Source organism: Cyrtonyx montezumae, unplaced genomic scaffold (genome assembly GCF_038088225.1).
Source record: "Cyrtonyx montezumae isolate F1298 unplaced genomic scaffold, pur_monq_1.0 scaffold_29, whole genome shotgun sequence".
In the NCBI taxonomy this organism is placed as follows: domain Eukaryota; kingdom Metazoa; phylum Chordata; class Aves; order Galliformes; family Odontophoridae; genus Cyrtonyx; species Cyrtonyx montezumae.
In genome coordinates, this window is record NW_027072033.1 from 2,804,366 (window position 1) to 2,828,965 (window position 24,600).

General features: G+C 38.3%; 1 protein-coding gene across 4 annotated transcripts in view; it reads left to right on the forward strand.

Moving 5' to 3' along the window:
- The window catches only part of APBA1 (amyloid beta precursor protein binding family A member 1), a 79,242-nt gene that overhangs the window by 24,906 nt on the left and 29,736 nt on the right, over positions 1–24,600 (forward strand). For all 4 annotated transcript variants that reach the window (XM_065740602.1, XM_065740604.1, XM_065740605.1 and 1 more), the window contains exon 2: positions 17,066–18,270. In XM_065740602.1, the coding sequence (XP_065596674.1) occupies positions 17,095–18,270 (1,176 nt within the window). In that variant the 5' untranslated portion in view covers positions 17,066–17,094. The remainder of the gene's footprint in view (positions 1–17,065; positions 18,271–24,600) is intronic.

Below are 24,600 nucleotides of genomic sequence, written 5' to 3' on the forward strand. Positions count from 1 at the left end.
TCTTTCTGCATGTGCTGGTGCTCCACATGCCAGAGCAGCAGAGCAATCTGCTGTGGGCTGTCATGGTTCACTACTAGGGCCAGCGCTCTTGTTATACTTTGTGCTCTAGTTTCAGATCTCACAACTTCTTTATGTAGAATCCATTTCTGACTTAAGTCTTTCTATCTTGCAGAATCTCACAGAATCTTAGGAGTAGAAAGAGACCTCTGCAAGTCATTTAACTTCAAACTAAATGAGGACCTTGGTGAAAGGTCTAGAATCTCTTGATTTTCCTGCCTTAAAGAAGCATGGAGATGTTTTTAAAAGCAAGAAAAGCTTCCTGCTATAGAATTATGTATCACTGATGTGGAATCACACAGTTAGCTATGAACCTGATTAATTCCTGCAGGAACTAATTATGGCATTTTATATCATCTTTTATTACATATTTTTCTAGCCTCTTTGTGGTTCTTTAGACAAGGAGAAGAGAGATTTCATAGCCTCCAAAATTAATCAGATCTAGGGCTCCACTGACCTGAGTTACAAGTGTATATTTACTTTTGTGTTTTGTTGACTTTAGTTTTGTTTTTCCTATGACCTGATCTCAGTGTTTAGTTATCTTCTAAAGCTGTTTTTGTTTTTTGTTGTTGGTGGTGGTGGTGTTCTTTTTGTTTTTCCTAGAGAATATAAAAAGTTATCTCCATCAGTCTTTCTCAGAGGCCTTATATACCAGGTATCCTGTATTTATTTGTACTTAGCTGACACTTCTCCCCAAACTATTATTTTCATCTTATCATTTACAGAATTCTGCTTTTCTTACAAGCTTCTAGTGCGTTGTTTTGTGATGCAGTTAACCTATCGCATCTCATTTTTCAATGCTAATTCCTCTGTATTTAGCAGTTTCTGAAGCAACAAAGTTCTTTGTATTGTTCAAGAGTTAGAATACTTCAGTTATAAGGGACAACTTTTCTTTAGTCTTTTCTAGTATTCAGAATATTGTGGGCAAAGCAAGCAGCAAAAAATAAGCAGCAAAGAGTTAAAGCTACAGCTGCATTTTCTGTAACAGGTCTCAGGTATGGAATGGCTATGATGTTATGGCTGACCTCTCTAGGGTCTGTGGTGAATGTATGTGGAAGGGATTTAACTGCACTTAGGAGGACTTGTAGCCAAGGTAGTCAGCATGTCTGCCTGGAGTCTTTTGCAGTCAGTTAAATTCTTCTGTGCCCTCTCATCTCCAGTAATTCCCTCATATTTGTTTTCCTTCAGTGTATTTCTGATGTTCATTTCTTTGCAGTGTGCAAGGACTATTGATTTGAGCTTGTTAACTAGAGAATCTGTTGCGCCTTGAAATGGTCTGATGGCTTTCTTGATATTTTTTTTCTTTCCTATTTTATGTGTTATCCAGATTTCCTGGATGAACCTTTTTAAAACGTTTGTCTTGCATGTTCTTACTTTTACAGGCTGCAAATGAAATCCATATTTCAGCTTCTCAGCACATTTATGTACCTGAATTGTGATTTGTATTATTATTCCCTAACAATGCAGTTAAACAACACAGTTTAAATAATTAGTTGTATATTTTCTTAATTTTAAGGGCGAAAGTGTGTTTTCTGCACCTTGTTTTCCAATTCATAAAGCAGTTATTCTTCTGTCAGTGTAGTTTTCCTGTATTGATTTTTGCTGTTTGGTTAGGTTTATCTACTTTGCATTTTCATCATTGCTAGAGCAAATATTTTGTGTGAGATTCATCTTGCTTTGTGCATGCAGTGCAGTGCTTGCGTTTATTCCAGTGTGCTTGGAGGTTTATGCAGAGTTGGGAATCTTGCTGCAGTGTCATTATTTCTGTACTTGATGAAAGAATTTAGGACATAGTTTGTCTGCCCAGTTTTCTATTGCTCACTTTCGTTTGTTTGTTTTGTGGTAGTGTTTCCATTTACAGTTGAACACTGCTCCCTTGAGAGAATAACACTGTGTGCACATTTGCCTTCTCCTCTAGGACTTTGCCCATCAGTATAATTCTGATTCAGAATTTTGCTGCTTGCTTCCAAACTCTGATTTAATGCTTGGTATTTTTTTATATGCTACAGCATCATGCCCAAGGACGCAAAAATGTATCACTAAACTCTCAGGACTAATTTGAGCTATGCAAGGAAAAGCTTTTTTTTTGCCCTTTGGTTTTTCTGTAGCCTGCTCTTAAGAGGAATGTTATGTGTGCTTGCCTCTGTGGTAGAGAGCTTGGAGGTAGTGTGTCTGCTTCTGCTGTGTTTCTTATTTTTGTGGCTGTGAGTAGTTAACAGTTGTATTATTTGGGTACACGAAGACATGCTCAAAGAGCAGCATGGGAGGACATCATGAGATTCCTTCCCTTGTGGATGTTAGAGCTCATAATGCTGTTTCATCTTTGCTCCAGAAAACACAAAGCAGGAAAGTTTGCAGAGAAATCTGAAAGTTGTTTCCTCTCGAAGTAGAACTACTTTCAGGGAGCCAGGACATGACATCATTTGATCCACTCCTGCCCTCTAATCCATGGTATTCTGCAGCTCTTCCTGTAAGTGTTGGGATTTGTCACTCATTTGATGAAAATGACCTTCTGATATTGAAAGTGTTGACTGTTCCTTACAAAATTCAAGTGCTTATTGTACATAGGTTGCTCTGAAAGTAATGCCTCCTAGTTGTTTCCGTGAAAACTACAGCAGATACACAGAACACAATTGGACATAAAGAACGCTATTGATTAGAGCAAATTCTGTTTTTCAACGTAGTCACTGTATTAGCTATGAACAAAATGAACAGTAGCCTGTGTGCTGTGCTTACAATAACCTGAACCGGAGGGGAGGACCCTCTGTTTCACAGCATCACTGCTGAAACTCACCTCCCACCGCCTCACTGTGCTCACATCCACTCTTTGGTCTCTGTGAATACTGAGCATCAGTGAAAGTAAGTGGGTGCTTCCAGCCTGATCTGAGATTTGCAAGTATTCAGTTAGTGTAGATTTGTGACCCACTTCTTATTTCTTTGGGGATTATAATCTCTTACAGGACGTGAAGTGGTTGTAATGTAGACATTTGAGCAAAATCTCATACTTCAAAATAACTGAATGTTAGTAAGTTAAAGACTAAAAAATTCTGTTTAATATGGAAAAGATTTTTTTTTTTTTACTGGAGATAATTCTGAAAAGAAAGTAGGCCACAAGTTTTGGATATTTTTTTTCAACCAATTGATTCATTAAACAGGCTACATAAGAATTTTATTTGCACTGGTAATTTCTAGATGTTGGCAGAAATTACAGGCAGACCTCTATTTGTCTGTTCCTAATCTGAATGTCATGTTTTCTCCATTTTTCCTGAAAAAGATTTATATACTTAGTAGTCCCTCTTGTAATCCAGCTAGTTATAAAAAATGCAGTTCCAATGTTTGAAGAAGTCAGTCAGCAATGTTGAAAAGAGGTTTTTTATGAGATAAAAGATCTTGCTTCTGCATCTCTATCTTTTAGGTTAGTTTTAAGTTTTTTTGTTTTTTTTTTTTCAAATGTTCCTCCATGTGTCAAAAAGCATAGGTACTTGACATGTAGACAGTGTTAGCTTGTTCATATTGCTTGATGACATACTACCATAATCCTTGCTGATAAGTAAGATCTGTGTGGCTAAAAAGCTGTCTTTGTTGGTTTCTTAGCACTGCATATAGAAAAGAAAAAGGATTTCTGCAATACTGGAAAGAGTAAGTGCTATTAAAAGGGAAATTAGGCACAGTATTGAAAGGAAAGTACTGGTATTATCCCTAGTCTGCTTCACAGACAAGTTTTCTCTTCTTTTTTGATCCTCTGTAGAGGTCCTTTGGATATCTTGTGTGGAAAACAAGTATTTTACTTTTGAGCATTCATCTAATGCTCTGTTTTTCTTTCTTGCAAAAACACAGTCTCTTTGATACCGTGTTTGATAACTTTGTGTACAAAGTGGTAGGAACTTCGACTGAAGTGAAATCTTGGAAAAAGTAAGTGAGATGTCATTGGGACCTATCTAACTGCAGAAGTACCTGGGAACGATAAGAGAGAAAAATTTCGCTCACGTTGTTATTGTGTTTGAAACTTTTTTCAGACCATTAGTGATATTTAAGCCAGAACAATACAGACAGATCAAATTAAGTTTTGAGGAGTTTTGGGTGGTAGTGTTTTTTTAATGGTGAAGTATGACAAATTTGTTCATTTTTGCATGACTTGCAGTGCTCCATAGTTCTGGCTAAAATTGTAGGCAGATGTGAAAGAGAGAGAGTTCTGGGATGGTTTTGTTTTGTTAATTGAGAATTCCACCAAGGCTTCTCTGAAGGCCCAGAATTGGGATTTGGGCAGTTGTGAAGTTGTTAGACTGTGCTGCAGCCTCATCTTGCCAACAAAATTAGTCATTTTATGGACTGGTCCATCTGAGCAGTGAGAGAGTGTGCTTTGGAGCCTTTAAACGAATACGTAGACAGAGTACCTGTAGAATTACAGGATGGAAGTTTGTGGCCCTTATTATGTAAAAGGTCATGCAAGATGGTTTTGATCTCACAACAGTCTGTGTGTGTATATGCAGATTAGTGCCTGCCTTTCAGGTAAGAGTGAGAGATACTTCACTCCGGGGACATTTATTCAAGTAAATGGTGAAGTTGCCTTCTTAACCGTAACAGAGTTGGTGCACTGCTACAACTGGTACTCTGTAACCATAACTAAAATGTTATGCTCAGGTACATTGATACATAAAGGAACAGTCTCCTAATAAGTTCTTTGATTGTGGTTACATCAAAGTTACGGTCTTATGACTAGAAAACTTTGAACACAGGTACTGGAAGTACAGAGTTTCGCTTAACAATTCTGATATAAATTAAGTGAATCACAAGTCTGAATTAGGCTGTTGTAATTCCTTGAATTTTTTTGCTGCTACCATTTAAATCTTAGACAATGTTTAATGATCCCAGAATATGAATCACAATACATTCAGGATTGAAAGGTGAAATTTTTAAGTACACTTTCAAAAAGGTTAGGAGGTTAGGTACCTGTTTTACCCCTTTTTTCAACTTCTAGTTTTTCTAAACAGCTTACCTAATTTTGTTTTGATTCTTTGTGAATTCTTGAAATATTTTTAATTTTTTTTTAAACGTTGGCATGTATACAAAGAAAATGAAAGTAATGGCTTAAATAATAAATATCCCTGAATCTCACGTCTTGTTTTAAGAATGTGGAGTTCAAACACAAATGTAGAATGTGAAGAAACATTTCAACTCAAGAATCAAAAAATATGTCACTGGCAAAGGTCTAGATCCAGGTTTTCAGCTGTAATACTTGTATCTACTTGAATTGCAGAAGACTTTCATACAAAGTGATTCTTGCCTCGTTAATTTGCCTTGTGTGTAACATGCCACTTCTTTTCCACTGGGCCTTCACCCTGCCCTTCTCTTAGCTCCTCTAAGAAGCATCCTTATCCTCTGGACGTTTCTTTTCAGGCTCATATTTACTCATATGAACAGGTACTTTACATGGATGCATGATTAATTTGCTGTTAAAGGCAGTTCCAATATTTTACCTATACAGAGTTTTCTCAGTAACAGACATTAGGTAGGACATCATGGAAGAATTCTTCTGTGCAGCGTCATTGCATAACCCAGAGAGGTGCTGGATTATTCTGACTATAGAGAGTTTCAGGGTTTGGCCTGAAAAAGTGGCAGCCAGCCTAGGAGCAAAGGACCCATTAGGTGATCTTTGTGCCTGGTCCACAGAGTGAACTGGAGTTTGTGGTGTGTTTGTGGTCCTTTTCCTCTTTTTTTTTTTTTTTTTTTTTTTTTTGTTTCCCCCTCTCCCCCCACCCATATCCTTTCCCTTGGTATTATTGAGAGACAGAAATTCAGAGGCTTTCAGAAAAGGCGAAATCTAGTCACAGAGCTGAAAGAGAAAACAGTTTTTTGTCCCAGTGATGACTGTGATTATTAACCTTGTGCCTGCTGGAATCAGGTTTGTGAAACAATGCTTATATTTGCAGTGTTTTAATTTCATACCTGGGCTGTTAATGTATTTCAGCTGAGAATCTGCACGAGTAACTGTGGAATCTTGTCTGCTCAAAAGTAAGAAAACTCAACCCGGTGAAGTTCCTGCTGTCAACCAATTATTTTTGTATGTATAAGTTGTTCTGTCTAGGTAACTGACTTAAAATCTCATAGAATGCAGCAGGAGATCCACACCCTACTGGGAATCATAGTTTGCAGTACATATGATAACAATGCCAGAGTCTCAGAAAACTGAAAGAAATCCTCGTGTTGTGCTAGTGTTTTAGAAGGTAAAATGTACTCCTGGAGCCTAAGGTTTCATAATGGTTTGTGCCTTTTCAGATATCAGATTTACTTGTTACCATGGGCTTCTTCAACTTTATATGCATAAAGGCTTTATTCCTTCAGACATGCCCATGTAACTTGACAGTAGCCATCTGTCTGATTTATTGGAAACAGTGTTGAAACCTGTAGTGAAGTGTCACGTGATATTAACATGGTGCTGTATCACCCTTCAGATCTGTGGGAAATACGTAACTCTGTAAAGCTTTTGTAGTTTCTTCTAATCCACTTCAGTATTTAAAATTAATAATTCATTGGCATTGTGCCTTCATTTTAAAAATCTTCCTGTGAGATGGGCCATATCCTCAGTCCTGACTTTAAGAAATTAAAACCAAAGGAAGCTTAACTAATAGAAAAGAAATGTGAAATTAATATGTGCATGTTTGTAGTAAGGTCACTTATGGAAAAGTCTAATGCTTTGCAAGAGGTCCAGACTGGTCATTTGCATGATTCAGAGTGGAAACCAGACTGGCATGGCTATTAATGTTAGTGAAATACCACTGGAGAATAATGGCATTTAAGCTTAGATGTTAGAAGAGAAAGACAGGATTGTAGGAGGGATGGTCCTTCACTGAAAAGCAATAAAAGGATAATGGAGAATAACTTTAAATCCCTGAGATTGTAGAATTCCTCTTATTTAGGTGTCATGGAACATTTAAAATGCATCATGTTTTCTATTTTAAAACATAATAAAGCAAAATAATTAGGACTTAATTTCTTGGAAAGAAATGGCCGTGTATTTGTACATTTTCTTTCTACAAACTTCTGCCAATAAATAAAATGAGTCATTGACTCATTTTATCTGCAACCTGTTTTGAAGTAATTGTTATTTGGAAGGCAGTTAGAAGCACTGATCAGTGAGGGGGGAGCAGTAATTTTGAAGGAAGGCAACTGCTGCCCTACCTGTATTTAGAGAATGTCTTGTTTGTATTGTCTCCCTTATGACTCTTAGCATTTTACCTTTTTTTTCTGTTATATATATTGCTTGACTTGTTGGAGGTTCTAACTGTAAACTTTGCATAGGGAAATGTATTTGGGTGATAGCCTTCAATTTTCCTTCCTTATTTATTTTTTTCCTTGGAACTGAGATGTATATAATAGTGTTCTGGTAAGCTTGTTTCCTTAGTGGGTAGAAACTGAGGAGTGTGGAAAGTTCTGTGTTTTCAGCATAATACATCTGGTTTGAGTTTTCCTTGATCTGGCAATACTGTGTGATCTGGTTAACTTGATTAGCATCACCAGGGTTATTTTTTTAATTACCTGAGAGGTTCAAGCTGTTGTAGCTAGGCACAGTCCTCCTTCCCACCCCACCCTGTATCTCCCTTGCTCAGGCTGTGCCTGTCACTATGAGATATATCTTAGGACACGCTGAGGACAGTGTAATTACAAAGACTCTTCGAGTCTGTTCTGAGCTGCAGATGTGGAGAAATGCCAGCCTTCATTAGGGTTTAATTATGTCTGGGAACAGATTTAATGTGTAGTTGCCTTGGAGCAACTAGTTCCACTATCAGAAATGTGTTCGTGCAGAAAGTAGGTTTCGGTCAAGGTCTTCCCCCATCTGAGGGAATGAGCCAACCTGGACTCACTTCTGGGACAAGTAACCTTTCTCACATCAGTCCCCAGGGAGGAACCATGGGCACATGCTTCCTGAGTGGAGGTGCAGAAGCTGTTCCCATGACAAGCTAGGTAAAAATTGTCTTAGTGCAGTCTGGGACTGGTCAAATGCAAGCAGGTACTGGTCTAATCAGACCAGCCTCTGGCAGCCAAAAGTCTAGTATGTGATACCTTGTGGTGCATCTGCTGTGATGCTGAGAATATGTCACAGCATTTCAGGAAGCTTGTAGTGGTGGAAGACACAAGTTTCGCCATATTTTTTTCTCTAATAGCTTGGGACATAAGTGTATGGCATCTTTCCAAGTGGTACTTGAGAGGACAGTGTGGCTGCCTTTATGGTATAGCACTGTGACACAGTTGCAAGTTTGTGAGAAGATGGAAGTGACAGATTGGCTTTCTTTCAAGCCTTTGGAGCTATTCTCTGCAGCTTTGTAGGATTGTTGTTGTTGTTGCTTTGTTTTGATTTGTTGGCAGTGGTGGGTTTTGTTTTGTTTTAATGGGGACTAAATCATCACTTTATCCTCAGGATAGAAGAAACTGAAAGGAACTGCAGTGCTGTTGCACCTTACCGTCTGGAAATAAGTTTGGGCTAAAATAATAGCAGAAAATGTAGAAGAGAAAGGGGTCTGTTTGGGGGTGATAACTATTTTAACTTCTGTAACCCATGTTATACATTCCCACTTTCTTCCCCCTTGCACCTGTGTTCTTATTCCATAGTTTTTTTGTTTCTTGTATTTTATTTTTTTTACTGAATATAAAAGTTGTGTAGCTACAGGCTCAAACCTTATAAAGTTGCAGTCAAATTTATTAGTTAGTTAGTTAACTTTGGTTAGCCTAGACTTTTGAATAAAATCTGTTAGTGGGATTTTGCTGCTTTTCCACCAGCTTGTGGCTCCTGCTTGCTCTTTCATTTTGCTGAACAAAAGGCAGGGACTCTGACACTCTTACCATTTTGAAAGAAGACAAGCTATCCAGTACTTACAGGCAGCTTCTTAATAATGTCACTGAAGTATATATATATCATGTTTCGAAAAGGAGCCTTGGGTTATCAGCAAAAAAGTATTAATTCAGTTGTTTATGAAATGCGAGAAGGGGATAGAAAAGATCCAGTATGCCACTATAGTCAAATGGGTATTCTGTGAATAACACATCCATCCATCCTTGTTATTCTTCCTCGTTCTGAATAACATCTCTGTCTTACGTACTGCCCTTTTCAAGCACTTCTAGGCAAAGACTTAGCCAGAAAAAACACAGGTGCTTAAGTGTGGGTCCAATCAGGATAACAGTAACAGTAGTTTAAAAAAAAAAAAATGAATAATTTTTGAGTCTTTATTTTTCAGAGATAAAGGGGGGAGGTGTACTGTAAAATCTTGTATTTTCTCTAGCTGGTGTTACGGTTGCCAGGCAGTGGTACATTTTTAACTCCCTGTTGCATGGTGAAAGGTAAGCACATTCTTTATCCCATCTTTCCCATTGGCTTTTAGCTTAGCTTCGATGCAGCTCCTTTGATAGCAGTGAAATAAAATAGTTGCTTTCCATGAGGGTGTATCCTTAATTTGAAGCTCTGAGGCAATGATGAGGTCCTCAGAACAAATCCTTCTGTGGATCAGATGATACAGAATCTAGGCAGTTACTGAAGTTTCAGTGGTATTTCCATATGGTTTTGATAAGATTTGGTTTTGGGAAGGTAGGAAACAGATTTTTACCTGAAGAAATTTTGCTCTGTTGTCTTGGTAACTGCTAGATTTGTTACACATGCATTTAAGAAGTAAAAAATGTATTGCTTAACTGTCCTACGGACTTTTTATTCCTATTACTCTAGCCTTTTTTGTTTGTTTGAAGCAGTCCCTCCTGGAAACGTTTTTCATGCTTCTCTCAGCTGAAGGACACCAATTAACTAAGGTCGTAGCTGGGCAGGCTTTCCACTCCATTTTTTCACTTCATTCTCCCAAGCCTGAATATTTTCTCAAGAACCTTTGCTAAAGTTCTAGCAGATCCTTCTTTCATTGAGATCATCTCAACACTGTCAAAATGTTTCTGAGTAGCTGACACAACCTGTGGCTTTCTCCTTTTCCCTCACACTGTAATTTCAAGTTATTAAATCAGAAGGACCAAATGACTCAGAATTTTTAACTGATGCAGTGTTTTGAATCTTAATTCCTGGCTGGTATGTTTTCTGTCTCCATTGCATCAAAGAATAGTTGCACATGGTAGATATTTACATCAAGAGTGCAACAACCAAGAACATAGCTGAGTAAGATTGTCTTAACCAGAAAGATAAGGTTAAGTATTTGTGAAGAGAGAAGGAAAATCCAAGAGTTTGTTGGATATCTTAGTTTTTAATCTCATGACACAAGTATGGGACATAGATACTCACTATGAGAATTGTCATTCTCTGCTGCTTACTGTATCATGTTTGTTAGCTCTATCCACAGACACTTTGTATGTACGTGCGATGGCATGTAAAAGGAGATGGAATGGGTATTGTGCTTGTTAGGTTGATCTGAGAGTTTTTCATGTGTGTGTGTGGTTGTTCGTTTGTTTTGTTTTTTAGCATAGATTATCACCTTTTGTTGAAATAAAAATATATAGTTTTCATTGCTATAAAAATGTCCCTAGAGTGAAGATAACATCATTTAATTTCTGAGGAGTTGGTGTTTTCCACTGTGCTCTCTGAATCAGTTTTGCTCTTTTTACACAGAGGAGAAAATATTGTAAATTACAAATAACAATATGCTCAGATTCAGTAAATGTTCATTTTTAATAACTACCTCTAACACAGACTGAAATTAGTCTCCCATTCTGATGTTGACCTTAGATGTCAGTATGCTTTGACACTGTTTACATACACGTTTAATTTAACTTTCTTATTTGAAAATAGATGTAATAAATAACGTAGATTAAAAAGCTGTAAAGATGTAATCCATGGTACACCCAGAAATAAAGATAGCAATTACCTGTCAGAGAATTGCAGCAAGGTGGAAGAGTAAGCCACATTTCCTTAGCTTAGCTTTTAGAATAGCACCTCTACTTATCATGCTTTGTTCTGGTTGGTGAGAGCAGTCAGATTTATTCCCTCCACCAATATTCCTCCACTGGGATTTGTGGGTTTTTTTTTCTTCTAAGCGACTTTGGTCTACTGTGTATAATCTTTGTACTTCTCTGCAGAGGTTGCCTGTGGTTTCTTTTCACAATTTTTCTCTAGTGCTTTTGGGCCATAATACTGGTTAACCTTTCTCTGTCTGCATATGGATGGTTTCACATAATCCCAGAGTCCATTGTCTCTGTTTCTTCTATAAGTAGAACTTCAGTAACAAAAAATTATGGTAAGAATCTCTTTTATGAGCAGAACACTCTCTCCAGTGCCCTAAAGCTTTACTAGGGCAATGTTTGTGACCTCTAGACTTTCTGCTTTGAGGACTACTTGCACAAATTTAAAGTTATGTTTTGAATGGCATGGTCATCGTAGTCTGGTTATGTGTCTGTCAGAGATTTAGAGCATTTCCAAACTCTACAAGACAGCTGCATCCAGATTTCTTTGGTTACAATATCAATTCAAATTAAAAGATATGTAAGAACTATTGTAAATGATGTGGAAATTGAAAGCAGAAATTTAAATTAATTCCCCGTATTCAAGGAGATTATACTATCTGGGTCTTCTGCTGACACATAATCACCCTTTCCACTATGGTTTTATTCCCTGAGTAGAACCAAAGAAGATTTAGATATAGTGGCAAAATGAAATCCAATGTGTGATTGACCTTCCAGTCAGCTAGGTGCATACTGCAGCTAAATGCTACTGTCCCTGTATGGGTGTTATGCTTGCTTCCTTGTTGTTCCATGTGGATCCCTGGGGTTAAGAATGTTTATTGCCTTATATATGGGAAAAATAATATTTCATGGTTTCTAAATGGTAGTTGTAATTACGCATCCCAAATTTACTTATTTACTCCCAGTTTACTTATATCTGCCACAAGACTTAAATCCCTTCATTTTTCTGTTCAAGTAGTGGAGTGTTCCCTTTGCCATAAGTTTTGAATTTTGAATTTTTTTCCTGTGTTACATCCAAAGCTCAACTTCTTGTGTGCTTTTAGTTGTGGGGAGACCTGAGTGGTAAGTCACTGAGTCTTGTGCCACAGTGCCTGTTATTTGGCAGGCTCCAGTTCTCATTTAGGCAATGGATTTTTTAGGTGCCATGGCTACACAGCATGGCATATTGCCTTTCTTTCTTCTAAGAATCTGCATATTCTTTTAGGCTAGTTGTGATTAGGAAAAACCTCTGCAGTAAGAAATCTTAGGTTTGAAATTCGCATAGCTTATTTTAATTGGTAAATATGTCAAGGAAGGAAAGTATTGAATGCGACCTCTCCAGTCTTAATAAGCACAAGTTACCTGTTTGTTTGTTGACTAAGACTTACGAGTAACAAACACATACTAATGTGTATAGTGTGTTTCTGCATATAGATAACTGAACCTGCAGTTTTAGTATTGTTTATTTAGTGAAAAGAGATCATATTTGGAGGTGGGTATTTTTCAGTGCCTTGTCTTGAGCAGGGATAATCCTCTCGTAATCCCTTACACATTTTTTGCAGGAAAGGAGTTTGGAAGTCATGCACAACTGATGCAGCCCTTGGAGCAGTTTATCATATTGAAGCAACTGGAGACATAAAATAGATTCAGTAACATAATTTGAATATGAATACCATGCTGAAAACTTTTTTTTACTACGGCATTGCGACTAACTGAAGATTACTCTGTGTATGTTTTTCATTTCAAAACTTCCTCTGCTGAGTAGAGCAAAACATGTGTGTGCTACCAAGTAATGTGGTTCTGAAGGTACGGAAGGAATCATGCTGTATTTAAATAAACTCTGTTTGACCTTATACTAAAACATTGTATGTTCTCAGAAGTCTTTTTTTTTTTTACTGACTCCCTATTTTTAATTTTATTTTTCCCTTCACTATGTAACCTGCAGTCTTTGTGTTTTTTAGCAAAAGAGCTTCTCAAAAAGAGAAGACATGTTTGCTAAAATAACACATAGACTTTCATCTATGTGCCTTCTGTAAAGATCTGTACTGTGCAAGTTAAATGTTGGTGCATTGCTGAAGTGCTTTGTGAAATTCTATAGAGAGTGTGCTGAGACAGCTTGCACTCAGTGTGATGACTTCACAGATTCAGCCCAAGGTCTGTCTGCTTCTAGCGTGACTTGACGTTGTGGGTAAATATGTTCAAGAAATAGCTGGCTAATAGGGCAGACAAAGCTCTTCTTGCTTGCAAGCTCTCCACACGTACTAATTTTTGTCTTAAAAACATCGTGTGAATTAAGATGAAACTTTTTTTTTTAAATATATTAGAAGATTGATTAAAATGTGTGTGCACAAATAATCTGTTTCAGTGATGCAGACTGGGCCAGGTGGGCCTGGGGTGCAACTCAGGGTGGCCCCAGATGCTGGTGGCATGGAGCTGAGCTGGGACAGCGCTGTGTCTGGGTAGCAGCCAGGGACAGTGGGAGTGGGATGTTGTCCGTCAGCCAGGGAGGGCAGGGGTTGCACTCACAGCATGAAACACCCGAAATGAGCAGGAGGGGAGGCCCTGGGACTGTGGGGGTGGAGGCTGTGCCCTGAGAGGAGTGGCTGCAGTGTGGGGCTGGTTTGGCTGGAAGAAGGGTCTGCTCTGGGGCCGCCGTGAGGTACTCTTAGGAAGTAAACACTGATAGACTGGAATAATAAAAAAAAAAAAATCTCAAGCAGTTTCATACTGTTGCTTGAAAAATATGTGGAGATGTTTAATTTTTCTTTTTTACAGACAGTGAGGTGGTTTAACCTTCAGCAAAGTGTTGGTTGCACTAGTAATCAACCTCTGTTCTGGAGACAGATTCATCCATCAAGTCTTGAGTGCAAAGCTGAGAGTGCTCAGAGAGCACTTTCTTGTATAGATGTGATTACTGGAGCACTACTGCTATTCCAGGCAATTAATGGTAGAGTATAATACATTTCAGGTGGGTGCTGTGTCTTTATTCCCCAGGTCAGATGGCCTTTCTTGCTTATATTCTCTTCTGTCTATGGCATTTTATTTAGGATATTGATTTCTGTTTACTTGGAGGAGATGAAGTGTTCTAGGAAGTCCTAATGAGAAAAATCAGGAAAACCTCACGTCTACACTAAGAAAATACTACTAAGAGTAGAAAAATAATATTTTAGTGGTCTTCAGTTTCCTCATTTAAGAACAGATTAAGTTAAACATCTATCGTAATATTTAAGTCATTGTTTTAAAAACTGGTTGTTAAATAATCGAATGGATTTACTTGACTTGCTTCTCATTTAAGATTATTGGGACATTTATGCGGATCCCCATTTTAGTGAACTGTTTTTTACTCAAGTCACGATTTCAATATTTTTTGAAATTTTCTTTTTTTTTCTGGAGTTAAAAAGTAAAATGTAATTCTCAGAGGATGTACAACCAGAATAGAATCTTCTGTGGTAGAAAGCAAGATGTCATACAGTTTTCTCATCTCCTCAAAAGACACAACCTTGAAATTTCAATGTATGAAATTAATCTGAGATCATTCTTTCATAAGCGGAAGAATTTTAGTGTGGAAGCATCCATTTTGCATACGGAAAATGGAGAGGCTTTCAGGTGGTCTTTAGAATATTTTGTATGGTCTATAATCTCTCTAATTTGCTTCTTACAGGTCTCCTTGTCCACAGTGCTATCTGTCTGTAGTAAGCTAGCATGTTTTTATTAAGATTTATAAAATTGAATCACGCATTTTCAGGTACCGTTGGAAATTTGGTTGTCCTAAACATTATGGCATCTGGTAGCTTGTTTGACTTGTAGTATAGGTTGTCTTCATACGTTGAACTTTTCCTTCTCTTCTAATTTACTGTGTCATTCAGTTAAAGGTATGTCAGGATGTGTGTGGTAAAGATTTCAGAAAGTTGCTCATTATGCTGTGTTTCTGCTTAACTTCATTTCTTTCTGCAAGTACTGCCCTTTCTCTGAGAAGGATAATACTTAGAAATGAATTTGAGTGCAAGGTATTTAAATGAAAATTATTAAGTAATACTCTCTTTTAACCTAATTCTATCTCCATGACAATTAAGGGAATCTTATTTGGGATCAACTTTTCAAGGGGCTGTTACGCATTAGCATTTTCATTGTTTTTATGGGCTTGAAATTGAAAGTTGTGGAGTACTGTTCTTTTTTCTGTAAAAAGTAGTTTCTTATTCTCTGTTGGGGGCAGAGGAATGCTTGCTTAGGTAGTTTTGACACACATCTGCCCATTCTTTCCGGCAAACATTAGATGGAAAAGACCTTCCTTTGGCATTGAAAATTTCTTATTTGGATATCTTCCTTAGATGGAAAAAGCAAACTGAGTTTTCCTCGTGGTTATTTTGAAACAGGGATAATTTGTATAGAATATCTGTTAAGTTTATGTGACACATTAACTGTTACTTTGAAAACTGAATTTTGATATTAAGATACACTGTACTTTTTCCTCCCTTGAGAAGATAAAAAGTCAGTTTTTGGAGCTAAAACACATTATGCCAGATTTGCAAGAAATAAGTACAGTTTCTGAAAATGAGAAGATTAGTCTGGAGCAAGGGCAGTGTTTTATCTTGTTTTCTTCCTTCCTTATTTATGTAAGAATTCTTATGTTTTAGACTAAAACATTAGGTGTGGCAAAGACAAGACAAGGAGCATTTGCTCATCTGGAAGCTGATCCCATTAGATTTCCCCTGGGGCTGTAGTGTCAGTAGTTCCCATCTAGTCTGCCTGTCAGATTTCCTGACAAAAGGCAGCTGAAATTACTGTTGTTTTTTCATCTCTGTTTCCAATGCTCTGTTTCATGGAGCTTATTTATTTCGCCATTTGTCATTTAAACTTCTCTGTACTCAGAAGATTTACTTCAACTTCTATTTTACATGAATTTTAATTTTTTAATTAGTATTTAGTGCATGGTTTTATGTATCTTAAAAGTTGAATGTCTTCCAGCAGGTAACTTTTCTCTTAATACTTTACAACTTCCCCCTGTGTTTTATTGATTTTTACCCATAGATGTACAGTTTAACTTAGAATTCCAGAGATGTCCTTTTCATGACATTACATTTGTAAATGTAGGGTAGGGTTCAAAATAGCTGAAGCTGTTACGTGAACATGAAACCTTCTGAGGTAGATAAGCCTGCTTGCTCTAGGAAACTCTCGTAGTTTAATCTGTATTCTTAACAAGTTTTTCCTGTTTCTATGGCCTGCATTGTTGGCAGACATCTCTAGTAATTGTATCATCTTCAGAGACTTCTACTCAGTCAGCAAGGCTGACATGCCTTGCTAGTCCTGCTGTGGTCATCATAATGAGAATTACTAATGCTGCTTCATGTTACAGGAAAGGTGTTTGGTGCAGGAGTCATCTATCTTACGTGATTTTAGGTAGATTCCATGAAGTTATCTGTGTTGAATCTAGCTGTGTTGAATCTATGCTTCCCTAGGAAAAGGAGCAGATTACTTCAGATGTGTGCTGGGGCACCCTTTTTGTCTCTGCTGATCTCAAAAGCGTGTGGGATGATGAGCTCAGCTGGAGATAGCCCATAGAGAAATGTAGTTTGCATAGGTGTCATGTATCCTAGCAATGGCAGGCTGCAGTGATGGGACTAAATCTGTCATTTTATATTAATACATCCTTCCTTTGTGCTGAGATAGTGAGCTATAGGTAAATGGTGGAATATTTCTGTCGTATCTCTACAGTGTTGGAGCCCCTGGCAACGTTTGTTTTTCTAATGCTTGCCTTTCAGAGTCACTTAAATGCCACAGCAGACCATAGAAGGACCTCCAAGGAGCTTCTTGGAAATCGTTCTTCCACAAAGAATTTGTTGATAAAAGTGAGAAGTGCATTACACAGGGGAATTGTGGTTAGTTCGTGCCGTTGGAAAGTATTTGTATTGGAGGTTGTACTGTAGTTCTGGCTGTCCTCTGACTTTGGAGCTGATGAAATCAGAAGTTTTTCTGCTTGGAATTGAAGGGTGCCTTTTGTTACTTCTGTTCATTGCCTCCACTCTTCTAAGAGTAACTTAAAGTTAGTAACAAAGATTTTTTTTCTTTCTTTTTTTTTCTTTCTTTCCAGCTGTGATTGACAAAATGTCAATAGAGTAAATGACCTTCCCACCAGAACTTGCCATGAATCATTTGGTTGGACCACCTGATGGGGAGGTAAATGAAGAGCCAGCAAATGGAGCAGTGAATGAGTCAGTGGAGGCTGACTTGGAACACTCTGAGGTGGAAGAGGAGCACAGGTATGCAACCCACTATCCAAGGCATACAAACAGCAGCCAAGGGGGCCTATCTGGGCAGGAGGAGGAAGGGATGTTAGCTCGATCAGCCAGCACTGAGAGTGGCTTCCACAATCACACAGATACTGCAGAAGGGGATGTAATAGCCACAGTGGAGGATAGTTACGATACAGAGAGAGTTCAGGAAAATGAAGATGAGAGTGCATATGCAGTGCAGTATAGGCCTGAGTCTGAGGAATACACGGAGAACGCTGAGGCTGAGCATGGTGAGGCCATTCATAACCGAACACTGCCCAATCACTTGCACTTCCATTCCATCGAGCATGAGGAGGCCATGAACGCAGCGTACTCAGGTTATGTCTACACGCATCGACTCTTCCACCGAGGGGAAGATGAGCAGTATGCTGAGCCTTATGCTGACTATGGACTGCAGGAGCATGTGTATGAGGAGATAGGGGATACACCAGACCTCGATGCTAGGGAGGGTATCCAGCTGTATGAGCGGGAAAGGGAGGAAGCTGACAATTACCGCAAGGAGGCCCTTGGTGCCCGCCTTCACCATTATGATGAGCGATCTGATGGAGAGTCTGACAGCCCAGAAAAGGAGGCAGAGTTTGCACCCTACCCAAGAATGGATAGTTACGAGCAAGAGGAGGACATTGATCAGATTGTGGCAGAAGTGAAGCAGAGCATGAGCTCCCAGAGCTTGGACAAGGCAGCTGAAGACATGCCAGAAGCTGAGCAGAGTTTGGAGCATGCTCATGCTCTTGCTGGTGGGGGGCATGAAAACAATGGTCAGCTCCCTCCTGGTTCTCGAGTTACACCCGGCTCGGGAGAAACTGTGCAGAGGTACAGCAAGGAAAAGAGAGATGCGATTTCACTGGCCATTAAGGATATTAAAGAAGCTATAGAGGAAGTGAAGACCAGAACCATCCGTTCTCCATACACTCCCGATGAACCGAAGGAGCCTATCTGGGTGATGCGGCAGGACATCAGCCCAACCAGGGATTCTGACGACCAGAAGCCACTAGATGGAGATGTGAGTACACAAAGCTTTCAGTTTGTTACATGTTTCTTGTTTCTTTAATGGTGGAATAGGTTGCAGGGAGAGAGGGTGGGCTTTGTTCATGCCCCGTGACATATTCTTCAGTAAGTTATGTGGTGCTTGTCCTATTTAAAATCTATACTCCAGGGGCTTGTAAGAGGTAGACTTGTATATGTGTATGTATGTACTACTACAACAAGTAAGTGGACCAAAATTTTCTTGTTGAAGCGCTGCTGACCCCAAATAAGCTATTAAGGGATTTGACAAAGTTCTTAGCTTTTTTTTTTATCCCCTGAAGCAAATGCTGTTCTATTTTTCATTGCCATGGGATATTTAGAGTAGCTGCCGAACACTGTCTCATATAATTTTAGCTTTTAGTTTTCCTGTTAATTCTAGGTTTCTAAAGTCTCAATAGCAATATTAACAGTTCAATCAAAAATATGTTAATTTTATTTATGATGATATCACATATCCAGGTTGAGATTCCAGAAAAGCTGCACTGGCTTTGTCCACCTGCATTCTCTAGAAATGTGCTTTGATCTTCAGTATGTTAACATTGTAAAATGTATTTGATCTCCAGCAAAGTAAGTATCGAAGACCATTATTTGGATATACAGCATGAACATTTTTCAAATTCTTTACTTCTGACATTGAGGCTTAACTTGAATCAGAATTAGTTCACAGTTTGTGGCTCCAGATGCTTATATAATGATATTTACTGGAAAATTTATGGGTTTTCTGTATTTCTAATAAAATAAACTCATTAACTGTGTTAAATTTATGCCTGATGGGAATATAGCTGGGATACTAAACCTACCAGGCCAAAGCAATTTCTAAGGTGGTTCCATGCCATTGCTTCAAGGATAACTGCACTGCACATCTGCTCTATCCTCTTTATTGCAGTGGAATGGTTTTTCTGACCTTTGTTGTTTTGGAAGAACTTTTTGTGTATTTTTGGGCCTTCTAAACTAAATTACTCTGAACTTATAGGAATGTGTCAGAATTTTCCAGAACAGCTCAGCCTCTGCAATGGAAATTCAGTTGGTGAAAAAAGATCACATGCCATGAAGATATATTACATGCTTCTGGTTTTGTCTTGATTTTTTTTTTTTTAAGTTGTCTTCCTAACTATGAATGCTAGCTTTTCAGAAATTGAAAGAGATTTTGGAAACATGGGGCTAGAGTTGCTGAACAAATATACAAACTAGCAAAGCAACTTACAGATTTTACTTCTGTTTGAAAACTCTTAGAAACACGTAGTGATGAATGTGTTCGAGTTTGTTTTTGTTTCTTAATGGCTTCATTGAAAGTTTTAATGAAACCAAAATAAATTATACTGCAAAAACAATTCCTGCTAATACTTTTTTACATTGTCTGTTCCAGAATTAATTAGCAGTCTTGTGAAGGCTAAAGGAACATTCCCAGGTTATTCTGTAAAAGAGAACATACCAGAAATTTCTATAAGTTTTTGTTGATGCTCTGCAATTGTTGGAATATGGATGACATTACTCTTTTACTGTACATTTTGGTCTTTAGACCATGTCTTCCAATGCTCTCTTTTTCTGAGAGTCAGAGAATGTTTGGTTCCTAACTGTCTGGTCATGACACCCAGTATGAGTGATATTCTCAGCAAGATTAGATTGTGGATCCATGGAGCACTGAGCTCATCAAGGGGGAGTGCTTCAGCTGTAGAGTCAGAAGAATGATTTCCAGTTGAGAGTCATTAAATATGATGAATTCTTTTCCCTTTTTCACGAGTGATTGTCACTCCTTAGCACTGAGCATTTGGATGATAATTTCATAGAAGAATGTGTGGACAAAGATGATTTTATACTGTCCAGAGATTATTTTGAGAAGCTAACAATTAAGAAATTTTTGGTTAGCCTGCAGCTGGGTATAATTTGATAGTTAGGAAAGATATATGGCAGTGAGCATGACTGAAAGATACAGATCATTTTGGAAAAAGTCTGTTTTTGAGAATCCATGTTTCCATGTTTACTCAATATTTAAACTGCCAGGAATTTCAGACACTCCTATGTATTTCTTCTCAGAACAAGTGTATTGTAAGTATACAAAGAATGCAAATGCTCAACAGCCGTGAAAAGTTCTACTGTAGTAAACTGGTAGAGTGGTGATGTAGGAGGAAGATAGCACACTTGTGTAAATAAATAAATAGGGTGACTAACTACATGCTTAATATTTAATAATGGAGACTGTTTGCTGCAGTGGGTCACATTGTTTAGATTTCTCTTAGGTATGAAATGTATAACGTAGTTTGTGGAAAGGTACAGTAGCTTTGTATTTGATAAAAGCTGGAAATTCTCTGTGTGCTTCTAATAAATACAGTATTTTTTTTTTTTGTAGTTTGACAGATGAGATAGGAAAAGTCATTGTACATTTTGGAAATCTATTTATCTGAGTTCATTTTAAAACCGAAGTAAAAAATCACGTGGAGATAACTTCATTAGTGTGTATCTTTTTCAAATAAGTAACAGAGCCACTCAGGTATGAGAAATGTGACATCATGAAACTGATCCATGATGAAAAGGAGCTGTGGAGCTGCAGTCTGGTTTTGTCAGTGTGAAATAGGAGATACTCTATTGAAATGCTACTGGATAATGCTTTATAGCTGGAGACCAACGTGAAGCTTATGGTATGCATGTCTGAGAATAGTGGATACCCTAAAGAGATACTGTTCTCAACACCTACAGTAGTTTCCATGGGAAGGGAGGCCTGTACTCTATTTAGTAGTTCGTGCTTATTATTCTCTTCAGGTCTTCCATTAGAAATGTGTTGTGGATGCACGTAGCCAAGCACAGGAATTGTTGTCCTTAAAGATCTAAGTAGAAGATGTTTGCAGTGCATGAATGCAGAGTGGAAAAGGGAATAATAGTTCTGTGTAGAAAATTCCTCAGAATAAAGTAGGGTATTCTGGTATGTAAATTGTACAGATGGTCTAAAAATCATCTTTACAATGCTGGAGAGCTGTGAGAGTAGTGGCTTTTACGGTGTGGAAATACAGGGACCTGCTGAGAAATGCACCAAAAGGCACAGTTACTCAAATAAATCTTTTTTTTTTGGCTGGGATTTAAGGAGTATTTCTGTCTTCTCAGGACCAGAGAATGAAGTCAGACTACCTAATCTGCCATAATCAGGAGAAAAGAGTGGTTTTGAGGGGAAAAATTACCCTGTTCTCAAAACTAAATGCCTTGACTTTACCCTGGGGTCCATTCAGTTATTTGTGGAGTTATAGGTCTTAAACTGTTTTGTTGACCTGCAAGGAATTTTTTGTTAGTGTGTTCCAAGACTTCAGTTTTGTAAAGATGGCTCAGTAGTGGCTGCAGTCTGTTTCTCTGCAGACACTTGAGGTGGAAGATAGAATAAAACTTAATACAGATTAGATGATTTGGATTTGTGAGGTGGAAATTCACAGGTTCCACATAGAACAGAACTGTGCTGCATTGCTTATGTCTCTGTTCTTTTTGGTTATGTGTATTTTATTTCAATCCCTGAGTTCTCAGCTTTAGGATTTTCTCAATTGTGATGGGTCCAGAAATTGAGTGTCTTTATGGAGATGAAGTTGCTTCACTTTTTCCAGTACATGAGTGATGTTTTATTAACAAGGGAATAAAGAAGTCTGTTTTAAATAATTAACCAGGTTTCACTAGTAGATGAACTGAGAGAGTGAAAGAATAGAAGTGAAATAAATATGAGTTTGTATTATTAAGATACTGTTTTCTTTCTCTGAGTGAACCTTTTAAAATTCTTTGTTGAGCACAAAGAGCATAGGTCATCTTTCAGTCAAGACTACAGTTTTAAAATTATATAGAAAGCCTAGTTTAAGGAGAAAAATATTAATATATGTTTTAATCCCTGGGGCAGAAATTTTATGGTGATTCAGCAGTCACACAGAAGAAAGCCAGTCAGAGTTTAGTAGCTGAGGGTAGTGCTGAAAAGATAATGCAGTACTAGTCATGTAAAAAAAAAGAATCATAGTTTCTGTAAAGGATGTCAGGAAGTGCACTATCATCTGCCTGAAAATATACATGCAAGAAATGCACTATTACTTAGTATTCTCATTGTTTATGATATACATTTGTGGTCCTGTGATGTGCACTTTTCTGAATGGAGTACCAGCTGAAGGTTGCCTATGTGTAAATCAAGATGCCTTTATCCTTAGTAGTCTGTTCCTGTATTGAATCACTACATCTTGCATTTAGTTCTCCAAAATTTATGACTATGAGTAAGTTTTCCTGTCATCCCCAATTGGTATTTCACAGTTGTAGAGCACCATTCTATGCTCTGGCACTTGCTTGTGCCTTCACTTGCTTTCATTAGTCCTGCGAGTCTGCACTAAGTTGCCTTCTAGCTTTCAGTGCTCTGAGACATAGAGTTTGAATTTTGGAGCTGGAAGTTGGATTTGATGGTCGTTGTAGGTCTCTCCCAGTTCAGGGTGTTCTGCGACTCTGTGACAAGTTTATCAATTAATATTCATGATGGCAGGTGCTTTCTAGATGACTCTTTAACCGATTCACGGAACAGTGTTCAAACCATGAATTCAAATTCAAGTACAGCTGAGGAAATCCATACTTTAGAGGGAGAAGCAGTCAGCACTGAACCAGCTTCAGGAGTCTTGCTGTGCTGGTAGCCTACCTTCCATTGTACATTCTGCTGGGTGTACCCTGCCCTCTTCACATGTGTGCTATCTCCTGGACAGTCAGAGTCTGTACAGACATGAGATTTTATTCAGAGAGGAGTTACCAGCCTGCAGAGTGTGGCTGTATGGTACTGGATGTTTACTGCTCCTGATTCCTGTGGCTGAGAGGTTCTTTGAAATGGGCAAAGGACCATCTTCCCATGGCAGAGTCAGTTACATTTATTGTAAGCTTACTCTGAATTTTCTGTGCCAGATCTGACATTCTTCTTATTCTTAGGAATATTTGTATTTTGTATCCAAGATTTGGTAGTAAGAACAGTAACAGATCGGGATCTTTTCTGAAAGATTGTGGTGTAGGTATGCAGTCATGGCTCAGATAAGAATTTCAGTTTATGCCCCACATTGGGTGACAAAAAATGTCAATGGTTTGCGGGCTGGTTTGGCCTGGTTCTGTGACAATTGGGATGGGGGACCAATGTCTTGGGAAAGGGCAAGAGGGAAAGGGGAAAAAGGAAAAGGGACAAGGGAGATAGGCCTAGAAACAAAATAGAAGCAACGATCTGAGGAGGAAAGCTTATTTACTAAATAAGATATCAGAATGCAAAATAACACAGTATAATACAATATAATTGGAATCAAAGCTGATAGATCAAGTAAAATGAGCAAGAGAGAGTGTCCGATAAACCGAAGGCCTTACGCTAACGCTGAAGGCGGACGGCAGCGAGCACCCACTGCTGAGTCCATTCCAAAGGGAAGAAGCTCTGTCTCCTGACAATCCAAACAGCTTTTTATCTTTCCCTCTGAGCAGAAAAAGTAAAAATACAGAGCACTGTAAAATCCTCTGGGGTATGTAGTACTCCTTCTCTTCTGAGACAGGTATACCCAAAGCTATTGATGATCCGCGGAGCTGGAGCATTAACTCTTAAACTCCCAATACACTACATGATGTTGTGATGTGGAATATCAATAACAAAAATCATAAAACCATGACATAAGCCTCATTGAATTTTACTGGAAAATTACACATCTGTCTCGTTGTGCACAGTATTTTGAAAAGCTTGTTTATTCAAAGTTTTAGCACTTGTGTAGACATTCATATCCCTCAGGGGACTTGTCAGTCATGGTTCTGAGTAGCAGGAGGCTTCATCATCAGCAGGCATCTTCAGCCAAACCAGTGAGGTCACCTCAAACTGATAGAGCTCATTTGTGATTATAGGTGACCTCTTCAGTACTTGCATGTCCCATTGCTTCAGATCACTTTAATCTACATAGAAAATGTAACCTGTCTTACCTGTGTTCACAGGACAGTTATTCATGACCTTATCTAATTCTTCAGGAAAGGTGTTTTGCTGACTATATGCAAGTATCTTACCTGTGCTCTGTTTGGTCAGTCTTTATGGCGGAACTGCATCAGGGGTTCAGGCAAAGTCCCTGCCTAGGGCAGTGGTCTGCTCGTTGAAGCAGAGAGTGGTGTCTCTCAGTTCATGAATGTGCTGAAGGAGTCACTTGGGGTGCCTGGGATTTCTGTTTGTAGAGTTCCGACAGCCACTAAATGTTTTGTTCTCAATTGAGCAGATTAGTCAGTTATCTTCCCTCAAGTTGCTGTCATCTGCACAAATCAGCAGTGTTAAAGTGGTTGTCCTGAACCACCTATGAAAGTGGTGCGT